Source organism: Manihot esculenta, chromosome 15, assembly GCF_001659605.2.
Source record: "Manihot esculenta cultivar AM560-2 chromosome 15, M.esculenta_v8, whole genome shotgun sequence".
Lineage (NCBI taxonomy): Eukaryota > Viridiplantae > Streptophyta > Magnoliopsida > Malpighiales > Euphorbiaceae > Manihot > Manihot esculenta.
In genome coordinates, this window is record NC_035175.2 from 8,048,196 (window position 1) to 8,068,257 (window position 20,062).

Sequence of the window (20,062 nt, forward strand, 5' to 3'; positions counted from 1 at the left end):
ATGATATTTATTTATAAATATACAGAGGCGCCATGATAACAGTGAGATAAGTTAGATTTAGCAAGATATTCAAATAAGAATATTTAGATAAAGATTTAATTTATCGGATTAATTATCGTTCTGTAATAAGTTCAATATTTGACTTTAAAAAATAAAATCTATTTAATATTTGACTTTAAAAAATAAAATTTATTAAATAAAAAAGACGGTTAAGAGATCACTAAAAAATTTTATGTGAAAACTCTCCGATACTCAAATTAGAATTGAAAACTTCACGAAATTAAGGAAAGTAAAGCAGAGAGAGAAAATAAGAGAATGGTGGTTTTGAATTCTTCATGAGTGACCGTTCGAGAGAAATGTGTCTTTTTTCAGAGAATGAGAGATCTCTTTTTTAGAATTAGTTTGATACATAAATACTTTTTAATAAAATTGATGTCCCTAGTGTCACATTTCCTTCTAATAGAATAGAGATATTTTTGTGTAGATCAGGTATTACATTAATGATGGAGTATAGGATAATAAATGTGAAACTGATCGGTTCATACCTTTTATATTATATGTGCGTTTATGATTTTTTGTACTAAATTAAAGAGGCGATAAATTTATAGAAGATTGTTATTTTTACCCTGACTTCATACTGACTCATTCGACCTATATAGAAATAAACCTTTTTCAGTTAATGAAATCAGCCACATCAGCGTTTTAAACTTTGTTGTAGTAAAGATTTTTAAGGAGGTCGATCTGTTTGTCATTTCTAGTCTTTGAGAAGGTAAATCTATATGTTCCGGACTTAAATAAATTTAAGAGTGTTGCTCGTATGATTTTTATACTCAATAGATTGAATTTCTTATCGAAAAGATTTTCAATTCACATATACAAATATAATATATATATATAGTATTTTATTTTTTATACATTATCATGCTGTAATTAAATTAAAAAAATATATATTGTCACAATTTGAATTTTAACACTTGTTTAAAATTGTGCCATCTTTAATTTGAATTTATTTTCGATCAAATCAATCGATATATTCACATATTCATCTTTAATTTAAATTTAGTTTTATCATTATGAGATTCAAATTATATTATAATTAAAAAAATAAAGAAAATATCTAATAAACCTTATTATTTTGATTAGTTTTTGGATTTATTAGTTTTATTATATAAAAAAGTGATTAATAGATTCAATTAATTTGTAATAATTTATTGTATAGTATAAAATTGATAAATTAATTGAATAAAGCAGAATGGAATACGTAAATACTGTCTTATGCTTTATTAAACATAAATTTTATAATTTTTTTTGAGAGAATAAATTTTATAATTAATGATGTAGAAGATTATTGCAAATGTTTAAATGTTTACCACTAAATAAAATAAATTTTTTTTATAAATAATTAGAACCAATGGAGTGACTCCACGCGTGCAAGGCATGGATGAAAGGTGAAGGATTTGCAACCACCCATCCTGATAACGTTTGCAACATCATATCCAGATATAAAACCACAAAACCTGGACACGTGGTGAAGTGAGAATCACTATTCAGTAATTTAATTATTTTATTTATTTATTTATCAGTGCAACATTTTACTTGAAAAGATTGAAAGGCAAAGAAGAGAGAAGAGAAGAAAACAATGGCAGCCTCAGTCATGGGTTCACTGAGCTTGAAACCATCAGCTTTCAGAGTTGAAAAGAGTGGAGGGAGAGTGGGTGGTCTTCCAACTCTCTCTAGAAGAACTTTCAGAGTAGAGGCCAGTGGTGGCAAGAAGATCAAAACTGATAAGCCTTATGGTATTTTTCTCTTATTTATTATATTTGTTTGTTTTCTTTCCTAATAATGTTGAAATTGATGAGATTTTTTTATTTATTTAAATGATATATAGGAATTAATGGTGGCATGAACCTGAGGGACGGGGTTGATGCCTCTGGAAGGAAGTCTAGGGTCTGTGCGTCTTTCATATATTTTTATAAATCAATTATATTATATGTTTTTAATTTTTCAGAAATTAATGATTTAATTTTATCAAATTGAGAAATAAAGTTTAAATTTTTTAAACTTTGATTCAGGGAAAGGGTGTATACCAATACGTTGACAAATATGGTGCGAACGTGGATGGATACAGGTAACCAATGTTTTTTAATTAATTGTAATCAATAATTATTAATGGGTAATGCATAATTAATTTCCTAATATTAAAATCTACAGCCCAATCTACAACACAGATGACTGGTCTCCAAGTGGTGATGTTTATGTTGGGGGTAAGTGAAGATTTTTATTTTATTATTATTATTATTTTATTTTTGGAATTTGAGAGATGAAACAATTGGGTATTTGAAAATTGCAGGAACAACAGGGTTGGCAATATGGGCAGTCACACTGGCAGGGCTTCTTGCAGGAGGAGCTCTTCTTGTTTACAATACAAGTGCTTTGGCACAGTAGATTTTATCAATTCTTGTTATGTATAAAATTGAATACCTTGTGCTACTCTAGCTATGTCTAATTTTCCTATTTCCTTCTCACTCTCCATCTCTTGTCAACCCTAATTATTATTATTATTATTTTGTTCTCCTAATTTGGCAGTCTTATATATTGTTAGAATTCATTATTACCATTCTTTTGTTTAAAATAAAAAACTAATTTTTTAAAAAATTATGTAAGAATTAGTTTTGTTTGGATAAGGGCGGCAAAAATGTAAGTGGCAATTATTATATAATGAAAACATGAAATGGGAAGAGAAAAATTGATGATCCCACAACCCATTCGCCTCCTTCATTAGAGATAAGAGAAATTAGGGGTATAAAAAAATTAAATTGTTCGTGAGCTATTCAATACTTGGCTCGATAAAAGCTCGATCGGGCCTCCTTCATAAGAGATCAGAGAAATTAGGGGCGTAAACAAACTAAATTGTTCGTGAGCTATTCGATACTTGACTGGATAAAAACTTGATTGGGCTCGGCTCTTTTTCTAAACAAGCCGAGTTCGAGCTCACTTTTTAGACTCTTTTAATAAACGAATCGAGTTTAAGCTTATCAGTATTCGGCTCGTTTAAACTCACAAACTGACTCGTGAACAATCTTGTGAGTATGCTCGTGAACAAGTTTATTTGCTAACACTAATCCCATATCGAAAGTTGAAGAAAAATGAAATTGAGGATTGTAACTTATCTATAAAAGAATAATCATTTTATATTCTTTTTCATTAGTTTTGGAGTTAAAGAGATTTCAATTAAACAAAAAAATTTAATTTACAAGTTTCTTAATAACCTTATAATTTAAATTTATTTATAATTTAAATAAATTCAAATTGTATTAAGTTTGTTTATAATATAATTGAGTTCAAATTCGAATAGCTTAAATTCAAATTTTTTGAATAGAGTTTAAATTGATTCGTTAATGTGATAAATGAACGTATTACGAATCGAATTCGAGTTTAATATTTATTTTATGAATTGAGTTCGAACTTATAAATAAAGTTTGAGTCCAACGCGAGTTCAAGCTTTTAAATTTATTTGCTAATCCAACATGATACGGCTTGATTCTATCGAGAAATTATTAATATCTAATTTCACTCTTATTTGAAAATTAATATCTAATTTCCCTCTTTAATGTATCACCTAAAGCAAATAATAGAGCAAAGAATAATATTATATTTATTCAATCATTAAATATAATATCTTAATAATTATATATTGCATAGTTTCTCCAGAAATTTAGATGCAAAAAATCCAAGCTCTTTTTTCTCCTTTCATGTCTTTCTTATCAATAATATTCCTAGAAAAAGTACAAACAAACTAACAGCCAATTTGAGCCTCTACAAGGCTCCAAAAATAGAAAGATTTTTTTTCTTTTTTTAAAAAAAAAAAAAAAAAACCCATCAATTTCCACTAGTTTAACCTTGGAACTGAGTGGAGAAACAATGGTGGGAATACATCAGATTGCCTGTGCTTGCTATGCCCAATTAACAATCAACCTTCCTACATTTGCTCTAATTAGATTTCCTCATAAACATTTTCATCTTGAACAGGTGATGTTGAATTCCTTGGATAAACAGAGCCTGTATTTACCGTTCCATCTACCATAATCGAACGAACTATCTGCAAACAAATGTTGAAATTGTTTATCATAATAAATTCAAAATAATTGCACATGGATCTTCCAAAATCAAAAGCATATATACAGATTCATTGCTCCAGAACTGGATGGCATGAAGTAATAAGCAACTAACCTTTTCAATTTCTTCGTGAAGATGGGGATTCTCTCTCAAGTACTGCAATGCTCTGTCCCTTCCTTGTCCCAATCTTTGTCAAAAGCACAGATGAAAAGAAGTAACTATCAGACAGCAATGAACTGATAAACGTGCATAATGAAAATTTGAAAGCAAGAGAAAAAAAAAAAAAACATGATACTTCAAGAGACATTATTTAACTGGAAGGGAGTAGCAGGAATAAAATCTTGGAAGACCAATCATATGCAGTTAGAATATGAATCCTCATTTTTCCAACTAATTCCTGGAATCAAAGTTTCAGGAAGACAGAGTACTTGTACAATATCTTATGTGATTCCAGTCATTTGTTCCCAGTCAGAACTTAAAGAATTTCATTGTTCTGGTTGAGGATACCACACTATAAATGAACTTTTTTTCTTCTCTCCTCCAGTTTTTAGTCAATTGGATTAACCATTTAGTTAAGATAACCAAACAATGCTAAATGTTCCATTGTTGTCTGGAAATGGATTATGAATTTTTGACTTGCTAGTACCACTAAATTATTGAATTCAATTTTTTTAAAAAAAAGGACTTGTTTTTGTAATCTAGATATGAAGCTAAATGAATTGATCAACCAACAACAATAGAATGAAAGCCAAAAGTTAATTTATATCTAAAGCAATTAACTTAAGAAGTCAGCAGAACTATACTATGCAATACAGATTACCATAATCAATAACTGAAAAAACACAGCAAAAGTAACTGCAAAATGACATATAAATAGATATACTAACCCTCCGTTTGGCATGGTTCATTTTGTAAGAAAAAAATTCAAATGAATTCTTGCAAAATCATGCATAATTTCATTTTTTTTGTTTAGATATAAAAATTTTACAAGTTAGAAAAAGAATGAATTCTTTTATTTCGAACAAGAAAATTTATAGAAAAGAAAGGAGTTAAACTGAATTCTTGTGAAAATTTTTTATTCCAAACAGGGGATGAATGGAAGAAGATGAGACAGGAGAGAAGGAAAATAAGCAGCAGCAAGAACAAAATAAGTTCAATTGGTAAATGCCCCATTGTGTTTATGACAAACAAATGCTTAAACTCATCTTAATTGGCGTAACACACTCTAGAAGTGTACTCCCAAAGATCAACCATCAAGAAACAACACATTAACAGAAAATTAAACAAATATAGAGCTAAAATTAAATTGACACAAAGAAAAACAATAAAGATCCAAAGACCAACCTATGTTCCCCATAGCTATACCAGGACCCCTTCTTTACCACAACATCCATCATTTCAGCACAATCCAAAATGCAACCCTGCATATTAAATTAAAGTCAAAACAGATAGAGCAGTTCACACAATTAGATGAAATGCCCACTATTATCTTGCAATACTAACCAGTTTACTCACTCCCTCCCCAAAAATAATTTCAAACTCGGCTTGCTTGTACGGTCTTGATACCTATCACAAGAGCTAATCACAGTAATTGTTTCTTCTACATATGAATAACACCAACAAAAATAAAACAAAATTATCAGAAAACAAACAGGGTCAAAGATTAAAGAATTGGCAGTATTTTTCATAACAGATAACACCCAATGATAAGTTAATCATCTTGATATCAAACTTAAAAAGATAATAGGGTGCAGTTGAATTATGAATAAACAAATATTGCAAGAGAGTAATGGCTTGTCCAAGCACAACCTAACTTGAGCAAAGGACACAAATGCAACGCAAACATCTATCCAAGTGAAAGTGTGACAAGTATGAAGTAGAGTGATTTCTAAAAATCTCATTCAATTTTTTTCATATCACATGCCTTTCCTCCCTGAATACAGATAAAACTCAAGGTAAAGCAGTTTGTGGAAAAAAATATTATCAAAAGAAAATTCATAATCATCTGTAACTAACTCTTGCATATGAATTAATTTCCATGTTTTTGAAATTACAAAATTCTATATAGAATGCAAGTGATATGTAGCAGTCGTCAATTAGATTCTTGCATACCTTACTCTTTTGCACTCTTACACGTACTCGAAGCCCTATATCCTCATCTCCTTTAACCTACGACGATATTACATTGTAAGAAACTCATAGACCAAATTTAAAGAACTAGGCTGCATAGAAAAAGAATATCAAATTATCATGCCAGCAAATGGGATTAAAAAAAAATCAAGATATATCCTGCATCCTCATGATTAATTTATTATCAAGCAGTTGCTCTTACAGACTTTATCTTCCCGGTAGGGCGTATTTCAAGACGAACTGAGGCAAAGAATTTTAAAGCAATTCCTCCACTAGTGACTTCTGGATTCCCATAATATACACCAATCTATAAATTCACAAGAACAAAATTACTGAAAGAAAAATGAAGATATTGATATACAGAACTCAAGTTAGAGGGAGACCTCATTGGCCCTGTGAATGACAAGCTTAATACAGCTAAATATTCCACCAACTAGAATACTAAACCAAAAGAACCAGAGGTACCTTATATCTTATTTGATTAAGGAAAATGAGAGTGCAACCAGCTTTTGAAGCATTTCCTGACATTTTACGCAGTGCTTGGCTCATAAGCCTTGCCTGCAAGCCCATTTGCTGCATCCCAATCTCACCCTAGATAACAAAATGTAGCAAGGAGTCAACCGTGGTTACACACATCACCTCTATTCCAAAGCTACCACAAAGAGTAAAAGGTAACATCATACTTCAATTTCTGCTCGAGGAGTGAGAGCGGATACAGAATCAACACAGATAAGATCTACAGCACCAGACCTGCACATACGATCTGCAACTGAAATATGGAAATCCTATAAGTCCTCATATATCATAAGCATCAAAACCAACCAACTTCCATATTGTTTCCATGGTCATCAAGCCCAATTTTCAATAAAGTACAAAACAAATAATATCATGATCAACAAAATTATATTACTTTCAAGCGCCATCTCGCCATTATCAGGTTGGCAGACGATCAAATTTTCTACATCCACCCCCAATGCTTTTGAATATGCTGGATCAAAAGCATGCTCTGCATCAACAAGCATTGCATTGCCACCAAGCTTCTGCACATTTAGTATACAAAAAACTGCATCTTGGTCCTTGAAAGACATAAGCATCTATAAGGTAATTTACTTATCTTCACTTTACTTGCAACTTCATTTCATTTTGGTAAACATAATTTCAATTGTAACTTTATTTTTGTTCCAATCAATTTTGGTATTTTCACCTGACTTCAGGCAAATTACCACCAGAATGTTGCTGAGGACCAATTTTTTTATTAAAATAACCAAAATTTTATTTATAAGTTATCAAATAAGATATGTAAACAAATGTTGCCAAAGAAGTGATCCATGTCAATTTTAAGGTTAAAGTTGCCCAAAATTGGGCAAGAGTATCAAAATTGAAATAAAAATTAATCAGGTAAATAAAATGAAATTAAATGGCAAGTTCAATAACAGTTAGTATAATTAACCTACATCTATAATGATCATCTAAATATACTGAAAACTAAAAATAAGAACAAAAACCCAGATTATTAACCTGAACTTCTGCAATTGCATGGAGTGCCAGGGTGGTCTTGCCACTACTTTCAGGTCCAAATATCTGCATACAAAAAACACTATTTATTAGAGAAATTGAACTGGCCACAAACTTATAACAAACTAATTCCTTTAGTACAAAAAGTTCATCATGGTTACAGTATTCCAGGCAATTGAAAGCCAGAAATGTAGACACTAGGCAGAGAGACAAAATTACTGTTGAAAAAAAGAATTACAACTCAAAATAAAATGGCATTCAGAAATTCCACAGTGAAAATTTTCAGACAGATTGAAATATGTTACAAATCAACCTGTAATACACTCCTCAAAAGCTTCACCATTCAAAGCCACACTCTTCATACATTTTCATGAAGATAAATCTGAATAAATTGCCTTCTTAATCTGTTGAGATACTTTCTGTAAATAGCCTAGATTTGTAGTGATTGTATGCATAATTATGTGATATGATTAGACTATAATTAGGGGATCGATTTATTTTATTTCCTATTGTATATTTTTGTAAGTAGTATATATACCCAATTGGCATTAAAGGGCACACTTTCTTGATTTTGAAAATTTTTATAGTTTTCATTGCCTAAACATTAACTTCACGAATGGGAAACTGACTTCATAAATAACTAAAAGTACAGCTTCACTATTGGAATTAGCACAAAGAACCACCTGTGCTAATGTCCATTCCCAACTTTGCATTCAACTTTCTTATGAAGCTGATGGACCAATTCTCACTGTTAATAAAGGTCTATTAAACATCTCAGTATAGGTGGATTGCCTATGAGACTTCAATAAGAACTTCTACAGGCTGCCCTTTGCTCACTTGTCAATGTGCTCAGCAGTCACACAATATAGTATATCCATTATGAAACAATCAAATTGGTCACAGGTTCATAGCCCATTTGCTTTCCAGTGAAAAGAAAGTATTCACGATTGATGACAAGCAAATGCAATCTCCAGAAAGTAAAACAAAGATAAATATGAAGAAATAAAAAGGTTAATTACCTCAACAATTCTCCCTTTGGGAAGGCCGCCACCTAAAGCAAAATCCAGAGTCAAACAGCCACTGGGGAAAGTCTCACTGCCAGAAATACGTTAAATCTAGATATTTAACTAAAAGCCTATGCTGCAACGATGTGATAAAGTTAATAGGTCAATTAATAGGATTAGGAAATCTGATCTGCACGGACAGGATCATGGGAATCAATGTGTAAAAAAATGGCCCCAGGGCCAACCAACAAAGAAAAAGGACAGAGGAAGTTAGTGTACAAGAAGAATACTTACACCAGTGCTCCACCAGCACTTCCCAATCTTGTGACACTTCCTTTCCCAAAAGAGTTATTTATGTCATTCATTGCTGCTTCCAATGCTTTTTGCTGGAAAAGGAAGAAATGAATGTAAGCATATGTATAAATAAGTTATAATGCAACTTATTTTGCTTCATATATAAAAGGCTCATGATTGAACTTCAGCTTAAGAACATAATGGTTTTTATATTGTTGATCTAACCATTTAGCTGCGATAATGGCCAATCTTGTTGCTGCTACCATTTTACTTATTGTTTAGGCTCCTAAATAAGTTTTGTGCTACTAGTTCTACTCGTTTAGGTTTTATGTACTTCAACATAGCAGTGAAGTCACACTGTCACAGTACTGAAAGTTGTGATCTTCTTAATGACACAAAAAGTAGTAAAAGTTTTTCACTGCCCTTATTTCAAAAGGATATGTGTAACATCCATAGGAATCATGTTGCACCATAGTACCATTATAAGTACAATGAGATGCAGCAGGAGAAAAAAGAGAGAAAGAAAATGAAAAGAAAAGCAAATATAATGTGGAACCAATACAACCTGCTTCTGAGGATGGAGATATGGTTTTATAAGAAGATTGAGATATTCAAAAGGATGTTGAAGCAAGGTTCAGATAACTTCTAACCTCAATTATGATTTTTTTTAGCTTGATCTCATAACTCATTAATGATATTCAAAATATAGTCATTCACCATCAATCTTCATTCTCTTTGCAAGGTGCGCTTAGAATACTTCCGAGAAGAAAAGGCATGATAAACAACTACTTCATCTTCTTCAATCCCCAAAATCATACTCCCTTGGTTCCAATTACACCTTCAAATCCTTCTATCAAGTTACATGTTCCATTAAAGGATTCAGTACCAATGCTCAGCATCTTTTAAATTCAGTATCAAGTTGGTGTACAACAACTAGCAATATAGGCTAATTCTAAGACGGAAACAATGCTTGAAGAACAAAGAAAAAGTCTAGCTTCAAACCTAGAATTCCTCATGCAGCATGCCCACATTCTCTCAACATCATAACCGGGGTTAAGAACTTAATGTTACCTCACATAACTCTTAAGAACACAAACTATTGAAATCCAATATATCAATGATTATCTATAGGTAATCGTAAGGCTTCAAAACGACGCCTCACTACACTTCCATTAACATGTAAATGCTCTAACGCAACTCTAACACCAACCCAACAAAACAAGTAACACCAAAAAGCACTAAGAGCAATAAACTGGGACGCACTCAATAGCTTTTTGTATGTTCTCCATAATGAAATAGAGCAAAAACATCACAAAAACATATCAACCAACAAACAGAAAGAAAAAGGATACATACCCGGTCGAGAAAGCGAGGGTCCATATCAGGAGAAAGAGAGCCATTATTAAGTTTGGATTCGAATTCGCAACGAATCTTCTGAGATTGTTTTTTAACAGCCGCAACTTGTGAAGCTTTAAAATTGAAACGAAGGGCAGAAGAAGATTGGGAATGCAGAGGAGGAGGAGGAGATATGAGAAAAGGGTATGTTTTGGGGTATAATTTTAGAGAGAAGACTAGAGAATCCATCAAAGTCGTGTACCGTGGTGATTGTTATAGTTGATATTGGCGAAGGAAGAAGAAGAGAATCCAAAAAGTGCCTACACTAGAAGAAGGAAGTCATGCACAGGCTCCGTGCTTCCTTAGTTTAAGAGCTCGACATGTTCAGATGTGTGCCCAAATACTTTTGCTGCTACTTTATTCCCTAAAATTATTATTATTTTTTTTTTAATTCATTAGGTCAAACACATTTTCAATTGAGGGAAAGTAATGTATTTTGCAATAAATAAAATTTTACAATTTTTATAATTAATAATTTGAAAGAGAAAAATCCTCACAATGTGTGATATTGAGCATAATATTTTTAATTAAAAATATTAGAAGAAATAAAAAATACATGTAGTTTTATTATTTTTACACATAAATATAATATAATTTATATCAAGATAATAACCGATTGTATATGCTCTTAATAATAATAGTAATTTTTAGATAATATTAAAAAATATTGATATAAAAATTATATTATAAAATATTATTTTAAATTAATTAAATTATATAATTGGAGATAAACAATTAATAAAAATACGTAATTTTTTTTAGTATTAATTAATAATTATATTTATTTATTATGTATTTAAAAAATATTTATTTATTATAAAATTTTTGACGATAATTTTGTAATTTAAATATAGTGTTTAGATGCCAAAGTCTTGTAGCTTTATTCTTTATTTGTATACTTAATTGTGAAGGACGAATAAACAGAAAATAAAGAGGGGAAATAAAAAAAATATAAAATAGAAATTTAATTTATTATATTTTGTTCAAAGAAACTCTTAAAATTAAAAAAAATATATATATATATAACTTCTCTCTTAGATAAAAATATGCTAAAAGAGTATTACATTCTTATTAATTAAAAAAGAGAAACTTTAGAAAAATGAGAAATATTTTGAGTAATATATGAGGAGTTAAGAAATATAATTTTCCTCCATTTCTATTCTATTTCCTTATTTTGAAAAATTATTTTTTTTCTTTTATATAAAGAGAAATATTTCTATTATACACAGTCTATTTCTATTTCTATTCTCTCATTTATTTAATGAGAAGAAAATTTTGAAAAATTAAATTTATTTTCTCTTCAATCTATTCCTCTGAATTCAAAAAAATCATTAGTGATTCTTTTGATGTGTATTTAGAAATGTATTAAAATTTTATTTAATGTAATTAAAATACAAAAAAAAAAATAATTAAAGGGTTGCTTCTAAAAATGTGAAGCCAAGATTCATATCAATCAACGAGGCCCATTTGGCTCACCTTTTTTGGGCCATAAACTCTTTCGTTTTGGGTCTTAAGCCTTTACAAACGGCCCATAAAAGTCTTTGAAATGCTTCTTATATCCGATCGCTATTACTATAACTGAAATAACTCCGTTAGAAAATTTGAAATTTTCAACAAGTATGAAAATTATTTATATTTGATTGATATTTTTTATTAATTTTTTGAAAAGTTAAAAAAAAAAATTTAAGAAATGAGAAAGTAATTTCTAAGGAGTAATACATTTAAACCAAATAAAAATTTAATTTTATTAAAATACTAAGGTGGCATTTAGTGATATTTTTATTTCATCTTTTAAGCAATTCTCCAACGTACACCTTAATTGAAAATTTCCACAAATTTCATTAATTTCAGCCAATATTTGATTATCTACAGTCAAAAGTATATTCACATCAAACTGACAATGGAAGATGCTTATATTTTCCTACTACCTATAAATTGCATTGCATGCAATACAATTTCTTCCAAAGTTGTTGGAGATTTTTCTTTATGTCTTTTTTTTCTATGTGGGTTTTGAGAATTGCTTGAAATGGGACATAGCTATAAACCTTGTTAAAATCCCTTCTAAGCCACAAAAATCAGTAGTGATTAGTCCATATTTTGGAGATACCCTCTTCAGACAAGTAACTCTCTGAACTTCCTTCTCCTAAGCTAGGAGATCCATGAACTTTAGGATTGGTTTCCACCTGGTTAAGTTGATTCAAAACAGCTTTGATAACCTTTTTGTCGCAAGAGAAAGTGTCTAAATTAGGGCAAGTGGTCATAGAAAGTGTCTAAATTAGGGCAAGTGGTCATAGAAAGTGTCTAAATTAGGGCAAGTGGTCATAGTCATAGGTGTTTGTCCAAATGAGGCTGTGGTTTTTGTGGGCATTATGGTTGGTTCCATTTGGGTTACGTGTGGGAAAATTTGGGATTGAGGGAAAGTGGAGAAGCAGGGCACTTGCTCATACTCATCTAGGTTGAGGTTGAGCTGAGTTTGGTCAAAAGTGATGTAAGAATCCATTAATAGTGGAAGAGATGGTGAGGCTGTCTCATCGTAGCAGCTTCCCATGCTGGGTTGGATTGTAACTTCTCTATTTTTGTAGAAAACTCTGCATAACACCCAATCCTCCTGAAGGAAAAAACGAAAAACTGTAAAATTAAATCTTGAATTCGAATTTCACTCGAAATTTCTTATTAATAAGATATTTAATTTAACTTGAATTTAGGCTATAAACACTGTAATAAATAATAAATTTTAAGCATTGGGAGCATTTTCTAAAATTAAAGCTATATCACATCCTAATTAAATTTTTTTTAATAATCCTAATTAATTATTAAAAACATAAAGATTAAAAAAAAAACACAGTAAATATTAAATAAATAGATGTACCTTTTTAGGAGAAGTGTTATTAGAGGAAGAAAGAGAACCCTCAAGACGAAACTCATGCATAACCCAATCAGTTTTCCTTCCTTTGGGAGCCCTGCCCTGGTAGAAGACCAAAGTCTTCCTCATGCCCACTAGGGTGTTCTTCCGTAGGACGGGTCTGTCCTTCCCCGTTGCCTTCCAATACCCGCTTGCTGTTGCCCTATTTGTTCTTAATCCAGTTGCATACTTTCTGTCCCTCTGGCTGTAAAAATACCATTCTTTCCCTCCCACACATGCTATTTCTGTAAATCAGTTCATTCAAAATAAAAACTATTAATATTGATAAGGGTTTCATTTGATTTTAATTTTAATTTGAATAATTTATTAATAATAAAAAGATAATTATCTGGACATGAAAAATAAATAAATAAATAAATAAATAAAAGAGATATGTAGAGGCAAGGTGTGGGCACTTGGCATCAATAATGAGCGATAAGAATAAGAGAGGTGACTATAATAAATAATATTTATATAGAATGTGGTTGAGAGGTCAATTTCTGTCCATTAATCCATAATAAATAAAAAAATCTCCAAATAAACAGGAAAATAATAATAATAAAAGTTATAATTTTCAAACTCAATAACAATGACGTGTCGGTGGAAATCGACTTATTTTCCACTAAACACATTGAAATGCAAGAGTGAATAAGAAGCGTGGGGAGGACATAAGGTGGAACCTATTTTTAACTTATGAGTTTGTTTCCGTTTTTTTTCTCTGTGTCCCTTTCACAGCTTTTGGTTGGGACAATTCCAAAACTGTCCATTTCTTCGACAAAAGCTTTGAAATATGATTTTTTTCAATAATAATAATATTATTATCATATGCCAAAATTTGTAGTTATGATTAGTTTGTTTCCATTTCCAAAAGTTTGGTGGTTGAGAATTTTCACCTAAACAAAAAGATCAATAACCCTTTCACATCTGCAAGTGCACCGCTACCAGTGTAGTTCAACTTTTTTTTTTATATATATTATTAAAGCGAGGTTTTCCTCTTTTATTGCGACAATTATTTGTTTCTTAAAAAATATAGTTTTTTTTACATACTAAAAAGAGAAAAAAATTATATATATATCTTTTATATCTCATAATTTTTATTTATTTTATATTTTTTATTTTATTTTAAAAATATTAAATTTTATTAAAATTAAAAAATATTTTAAAAGTTCTCTTAAAAATAAAATAAAATTAAATAGAAGTATAATATTAATTTATATATTATTATAATGTAAAAAAATAATTTTAAAATAATTAAAAAAATAAAAATTATTGAATGGAAGGAGTATTTTAAAAACTGTGAAATGAAATATAAAGGGAGTCTTAAAAATTAATAAAAAAAAAAGTTATTATACTTTAAACCTTCGTTTGAATTAAAAAATTTTTAAAGATTCAATTTAATTAATTTTTTTTTTTTATAAAATTTTTATTTGAAATGAAAGAAAATTTTTATGTGTGGAGATAAAATCATGAATAATTTTGTAAAAATTTATTTAAATTATTTTCTTATAAAATTATTTATGCTAAACAAGGATAAATATTTAAAAAAATCACATTACATACTTAAATTATTTAAAATTAGAATTAAAATGAAATCTTATTGATAATTCAATTTTTTAAAATATTTTTTAACCAATTTAATAAAAAATAAATTTCTACTATTATTATTAAGTTATTAATTATAAAAAGGTAAATTTGAATAATAATTTTTTATGATTCACGTTATATAAGATAGGGGAGAGCATAAATCGGTCTGAATTGAAAAACTGAACCGAACCGATCAATTTCAGTTTAATGGTTCGGTTAATCGAAATGTTCGGTTTAGTTAGTATTTTTCAATTTATTCGGTTTTCGGTTCGGTTCGGTTTAAACGTGTTAAATAATCAAAAAATTGAAAAATCAAAAAATTGATTTTATACATAGAAATACTGATTTTATATATATTTTTAAATTTTATATGGATTTTTATGGATTTTTTAAATATTATTATTATGTATTCAAACAATATTTATTGATAAATTTATGTGAAATATTTATTAAATTATTCTACTGAAATTAAAAGCAGAAAATTAAAAAAAATTACAGATTTCGGTTTGAATCGAACTGAAACGAACTGATTTTTATCGGTTCGATTCGATTCGGTTATATTTTTATAATCAATTTTTTCAATTTTTAATATTTTTATACTTCGATTTTTGATTTTTTCGATTCAGTTCGGTTCGAAACCGAACCAACCGATTGCACAACCCTAATATCAGATGTGTAAAGTTATCTTAATTCTGAATAAATAGTTATAATGTGTTACCAAATATTTTTAAAATTCAGAGTGATGAGATTATTTTTTAGTAAGTTTACAGATTACACATATAATCTATCATGATGATTGCATTCCACTTCCCACCCCATTGAGGTTGTGCACTAAATATCTGTTTTTTTTAAAAAAAGGATAAGTCTTTACATCTAGATATTTAATATGAAGGCATAATTAAATAAAAAGGTTGTCCTTGTCTTGAATAGATAAAGCTAAATACTTATTATTAGCATGATTTTTTGTCAACCACAGAACTGCAAGTGGCTGTAACCTCAACCCTTTAGCCATACAAATTTCTTCTTATGAGTTATCCTCAAAAAGGGTTTCCAATAAAAAGAAAAAAACAAATATATAATGAGTTTTAATTATCTCGAATTTTAAATGCTAATCAGAATTTAAATTATATTAAAAAAAAATAGTAAACATAATATTAACTCACCAGGAATATCCCAAGGTTCACACTTGTTGAGGTCAACTTCTATAATGAGAAGAGAATCAGAATTACAAGTGATCTTCTTCAGCAAGTAATCACACACAAGTTCATCATCTTTTGGATGGAATCTAAACCCTGGAGGCAACTCTGCCTCCACCGTGCTTATATTGCTCATTTTCTCTCCCTTTTCTATTTTTCCAAGAAAAACAGACGAGAGAAAATAAGAAATGAAACAAAGCAAGAAAAGAAAAGAAAAGAAAAGAATGAGAACGAAAAGAGAAGCAATAGAAGAGGAGAAAATATATCAAATATGGAAGCTGAAAGGAAGCCAAGTTGGGGCAATATATAAAGAGGCTATGGTAAAGTCAACTTAATTATTAGCCAGTTATTGAAAAGATTTAAGGGTTTTTGCCTATGTGTCATGTTGACATGGCTACACCAATCCATGCCAAACTAGTGACGTGTCACACCTAAATTTTAGAGTCTTTGTTACTTGGGAAATTATTAACAACAAGTGTATAGATGTAATTGGCACCCAAAAACACCCAAAACCAATAGGTCATTTTCCACATTGGTCTCGCCATACTCTTCTTCTGGGAGTCCTTTTTAATTCAAATCCATTAAAGTTCAGTTCCTCTTGGCCTAACAATTAATAAAAAAATATAATCAGTTAACTTGCTGTGATCTACTTTATTTAATTTTCTTCCCAACCAATGAATTAAATGTCATTTTTTTTTCCTGAGGTATTTGTTCATAGGAATATAGAATGATATATAAAATTTTAAATCTATCGACTAGCTGGATTATTTTTTTCCTTTTTTGTTTAGTTGATTGAATGTTATAATAGTATAGAATTAGAACCTACAATTAAATTACTAAAAATATTGATTATGCATATCTCAATTTCAACAAATTATTAGGACACTGAATTGAAATATAATAAGTTATAAAAAAATAATGGATAAAAAACATATTTATAGAGATTTCCATGACTACTAGAAGCATATCCAAGTAGTTGTGCAATCACAGCTCCGCATAGACACGCATGAGGCACGAGCGCATATTCTTCTATGCTCGCCACCGTTCTAATTGTACAAATTTCTAATAATTTTTATAGTTTCATTTGTAAGATAATAATATTTTTTTTCTAATATATTACTTTATATACTAGTAAAGAATATTATTAATAGTTTTCGATTAACTTTAAAAAATGAGGTCTAATTGAGCAAAGGGGGATGACTTCTCTTAGCTAAAGCGTCTGTTTGGTTTAACTAAAAGTATTTTAAATTATATCCACACCAAATTAATTTACTAAAAAAAAAAAGTGTTTTTAATAAATATTTAATTCATTTATAAGAATTAAGTGTTGAACCACATAATGTATTTATAGAGTCTCATCACAAAATTACTTCAGCTGGTAAAAATAGGAGCTTCTCTTCCTCATTAATTGGGATTTTAATTTCATTAAAGTATGTTACAGGATTACTTGCTTCAATATGCAAGATTTATATAAGAGAGTGCATCATCGTGATAAATCAAAAAGGAACTTAATAAAAAAATACAAAAAAATAAAATAAAAAGAAAGGACAGAAAGAAGAAGAAGAAAGGACACCAATAGCAAGCTAACGAGTACCAAGCAGTCACTCAGGGAGGCTATGAACTAGTTTGTGTATTATTGAGTTCAAGCATATAAAGCTGGTGATACTTATGAAAGCAAAGCATGAACAATGAATAGTGAAAAGAGGATAAAGCAAGAATGTTGATTGAGGTTGTAAAGTTAGCTACATAACATGGCAGATCCTAATTGAATGAAAACTTCCTCCCCCACCAATACAAATTAATTCTCTTACCTCAATAATCAAATTACTTGGAAAGTGACATAATTATTAATAAACTCTTAAGATATGATGCAAAGTAAGGTTCTAAACTCAAATGCCATAGCTTTTTTGTGTTCAACCCCCAAAACTGGTAAAACCAAAATTTTTGAACCGTATCCTAAGATGGAAACAATCCTACGGAAGCTACAGGTCCTTTTAGCCAACCAGAGCAAAAAAACGAAATTGAAGTGAAGCTTATCCATGACTGACTGGTCAAAACTTCTAACTCCTCATTATTAACCAATATATCATGATAAAAAGAGTGAAAAGGAAATCTCTGCCAAGCTCCTCAATTCTAATTGGTTCAGTGTTTGGTGGTGGAATTTAACTCCTAGATATTAACACAATTGATAATCTACGTGTGTTATTGGTTAATGTTTGATTTAGAATTGAACTCAGCAGGTATTTGGACTTTGATCAAACATGTATTATATGAGAGTGACAGAGGGCATATCTAGGGTGACCCGTATTCGATTCAAATTGAAAAAATTAATCGAATCAAATCGATTTGAAAATTTGATTCGGTTTTTTATACATTTCGATTCAGTTTGGTTTTTAATTTTAGAAATTTCAGTTATTTCGGTTCGATTTGATTTTGATAAAAAAATCGAAAAAACCGAATCAAACCGATTAGTGATAATAATATATTTTTTCAATAATATAGAGAAATTAAATCATATTAAAATTAAAATATTTTAATTAAATTTTAAAATATTAAAAATAAAATGTAAAAAATAAAAAAATTATTAAAAATCGAAACCGATTAAACCGAACCGAATCAAACCGGTTCGGTTCGGTTTCTGACCAAAATCGGTTCGGTTCGATTTTCATAAACACTAAAAATTCGATTTTCGGTTTATTCGGTTCGGTTCGGTTTTGAACCGAACCGACCGAATGCTCACCCCTAGCCGCATATCCCATCAAACTGTGCAAATAAGCAGAGACAGAGAAGTACATGTTTTTGTTTTTTCATTGACGGCTTTGAGAGCTGGTCATCTGGACTATCTATAAAACAAAGGGATTAGAGAGAGAAGAAGATATCTTTGAAATTCCATGAACGTCACCACCAAAATAATGAAAGGATTAAGGACTAACAGGTGTCTAAACGACAAAAATTATTCAACCATATAACACGTGTGCCAACCATTTTGTTCCTCTAAAACGACAATTTGATATGTGCTTAATGCTTACCTCAAATGATAATGATAAAGAAGGTGCAGATATATTTGTGTTTCCACTATTCAATCAACCACCACCACTAATTTCCATTGTCATCATTTGTTAATCTTCTTTTTTTAAAAAAATAAATAAATATATCCTAGTTCCCAATTGAAAAATACCATCTAAGATACCAAATTGATATATTATTAGAGATGGGTTCCTTCTTAGTTTCTTGGATATTTTATTGTGTGATAATAATTCTTGGAGTGGGTCAAAAGATATGGGCATATAACAAAATGAAGGCCAACAAAAGAGTCTTTATCATTACAGCAAGCTGAAAGAGACTCTGAATTGGAGCATTCAAATTGCTATTAGAAGTACAGTTAACACAACTCCTGAAGACCCTTCCAATAAAATGTTTTCTATGATCAACTTTTAGCAATTTATCTAATTTGAAGGTCATATCCAACTGGGAATTTCATATGCAAAAAGAGTCAATAGACTACTAACTAGCAAAAAGATTCAATCTACAGCTTTCTGTAGCATAAGATATGTCCAATTTCAAAGGCAAACTTGCTCATAACTGGCTGGTTTGTTTGCGTCAGGAACCATCTTCTATTTTGTTTTATGATCTTTTAATATAATGCAAAGCTCTGTACTTTTTGTAAAAAAAAAATAAATAAATAAAGATATGTAGCATATAGCATAACAGAACATCATCACGTAGAAGACCGAGAATACAATAATCTACTCACCGCTACACGAGTATTATTTAAAGACAATTTTATTGAATTTTAAATTTTGAGTTTTTTCTGGTGAAAATTTCTATTGTTAAAAGAAGTATACTTGAAGAATAATCCACCTAGATTGTTAGTATAAACTAAAAATGCAAGGCGAGAGGTGAAACGACAACCTTTATGAAAAGAG

The 20,062-nt window shown here is 29.7% G+C and overlaps 3 protein-coding genes across 3 annotated transcripts; 1 reads left to right on the plus strand and 2 right to left on the minus strand.

Moving 5' to 3' along the window:
- The first annotated feature begins 1,535 nt into the window (after positions 1–1,535).
- On the plus strand, positions 1,536–2,578 carry LOC110601919 (photosystem II 10 kDa polypeptide, chloroplastic). The gene is made up of 5 exons (XM_021739321.2): positions 1,536–1,796; positions 1,889–1,947; positions 2,073–2,128; positions 2,212–2,264; positions 2,351–2,578. The coding sequence occupies exons 1-5, from the start codon at positions 1,640–1,642 to the stop codon at positions 2,443–2,445; spliced, it is 420 nt and encodes a 139-aa protein (XP_021595013.1). The 5' UTR covers positions 1,536–1,639; the 3' UTR covers positions 2,446–2,578.
- A 1,286-nt stretch (positions 2,579–3,864) lies between these two features.
- LOC110601917 (DNA repair protein recA homolog 1, chloroplastic) lies at positions 3,865–10,802 on the minus strand. The gene is made up of 13 exons (XM_021739319.2): positions 10,416–10,802; positions 9,060–9,151; positions 8,781–8,856; positions 7,765–7,827; positions 7,157–7,286; positions 6,930–7,015; positions 6,712–6,837; positions 6,449–6,553; positions 6,229–6,285; positions 5,620–5,682; positions 5,461–5,537; positions 4,231–4,303; positions 3,865–4,099 (listed from the first exon to the last, which is right to left on the minus strand). Exons 1-13 carry the CDS (start codon positions 10,641–10,643, stop codon positions 3,995–3,997), a joined length of 1,281 nt encoding a protein of 426 aa, XP_021595011.1. The 5' UTR covers positions 10,644–10,802; the 3' UTR covers positions 3,865–3,994.
- Positions 10,803–12,269: 1,467 nt separating this feature from the next.
- On the minus strand, positions 12,270–16,421 carry LOC110601063 (NAC domain-containing protein 21/22). Its single transcript, XM_021738058.2, has 4 exons — positions 16,104–16,421; positions 13,324–13,601; positions 12,752–13,062; positions 12,270–12,713 (listed from the first exon to the last, which is right to left on the minus strand). The coding sequence occupies exons 1-4, from the start codon at positions 16,270–16,272 to the stop codon at positions 12,530–12,532; spliced, it is 942 nt and encodes a 313-aa protein (XP_021593750.1). The 5' UTR covers positions 16,273–16,421; the 3' UTR covers positions 12,270–12,529.
- Positions 16,422–20,062: the final 3,641 nt, after the last annotated feature.

Excerpts from the sequence above, each read along its gene's own strand:
- LOC110601919 (XM_021739321.2), top strand. The coding sequence starts at position 1,640 with ATGGCAGCCTCAGTCATGGGTTCACTGAGCTTGAAACCATCAGCTTTC. Across the intron at positions 1,797-1,888 it reads CAAAACTGATAAGCCTTATG|GAATTAATGGTGGCATGAAC; the intron begins GTATTTTTCTCT and ends AATGATATATAG. Across the intron at positions 2,129-2,211 it reads GCGAACGTGGATGGATACAG|CCCAATCTACAACACAGATG; the intron begins GTAACCAATGTT and ends TAAAATCTACAG.
- LOC110601917 (XM_021739319.2), bottom strand. The coding sequence starts at position 10,643 with ATGGATTCTCTAGTCTTCTCTCTAAAATTATACCCCAAAACATACCCT. Across the intron at positions 8,857-9,059 it reads AGTGCTGGTGGAGCACTGGT|TGAGACTTTCCCCAGTGGCT; the intron begins GTAAGTATTCTT and ends TATTTCTGGCAG. Across the intron at positions 6,838-6,929 it reads CTCCTCGAGCAGAAATTGAA|GGTGAGATTGGGATGCAGCA; the intron begins GTATGATGTTAC and ends TTTGTTATCTAG.
- LOC110601063 (XM_021738058.2), bottom strand. The coding sequence starts at position 16,272 with ATGAGCAATATAAGCACGGTGGAGGCAGAGTTGCCTCCAGGGTTTAGA. Across the intron at positions 13,602-16,103 it reads TGAACCTTGGGATATTCCTG|AAATAGCATGTGTGGGAGGG; the intron begins GTGAGTTAATAT and ends ACTGATTTACAG. Across the intron at positions 12,714-12,751 it reads ACTTGCCCTAATTTAGACAC|GACCACTTGCCCTAATTTAG; the intron begins TTTCTATGACCA and ends GACACTTTCTAT.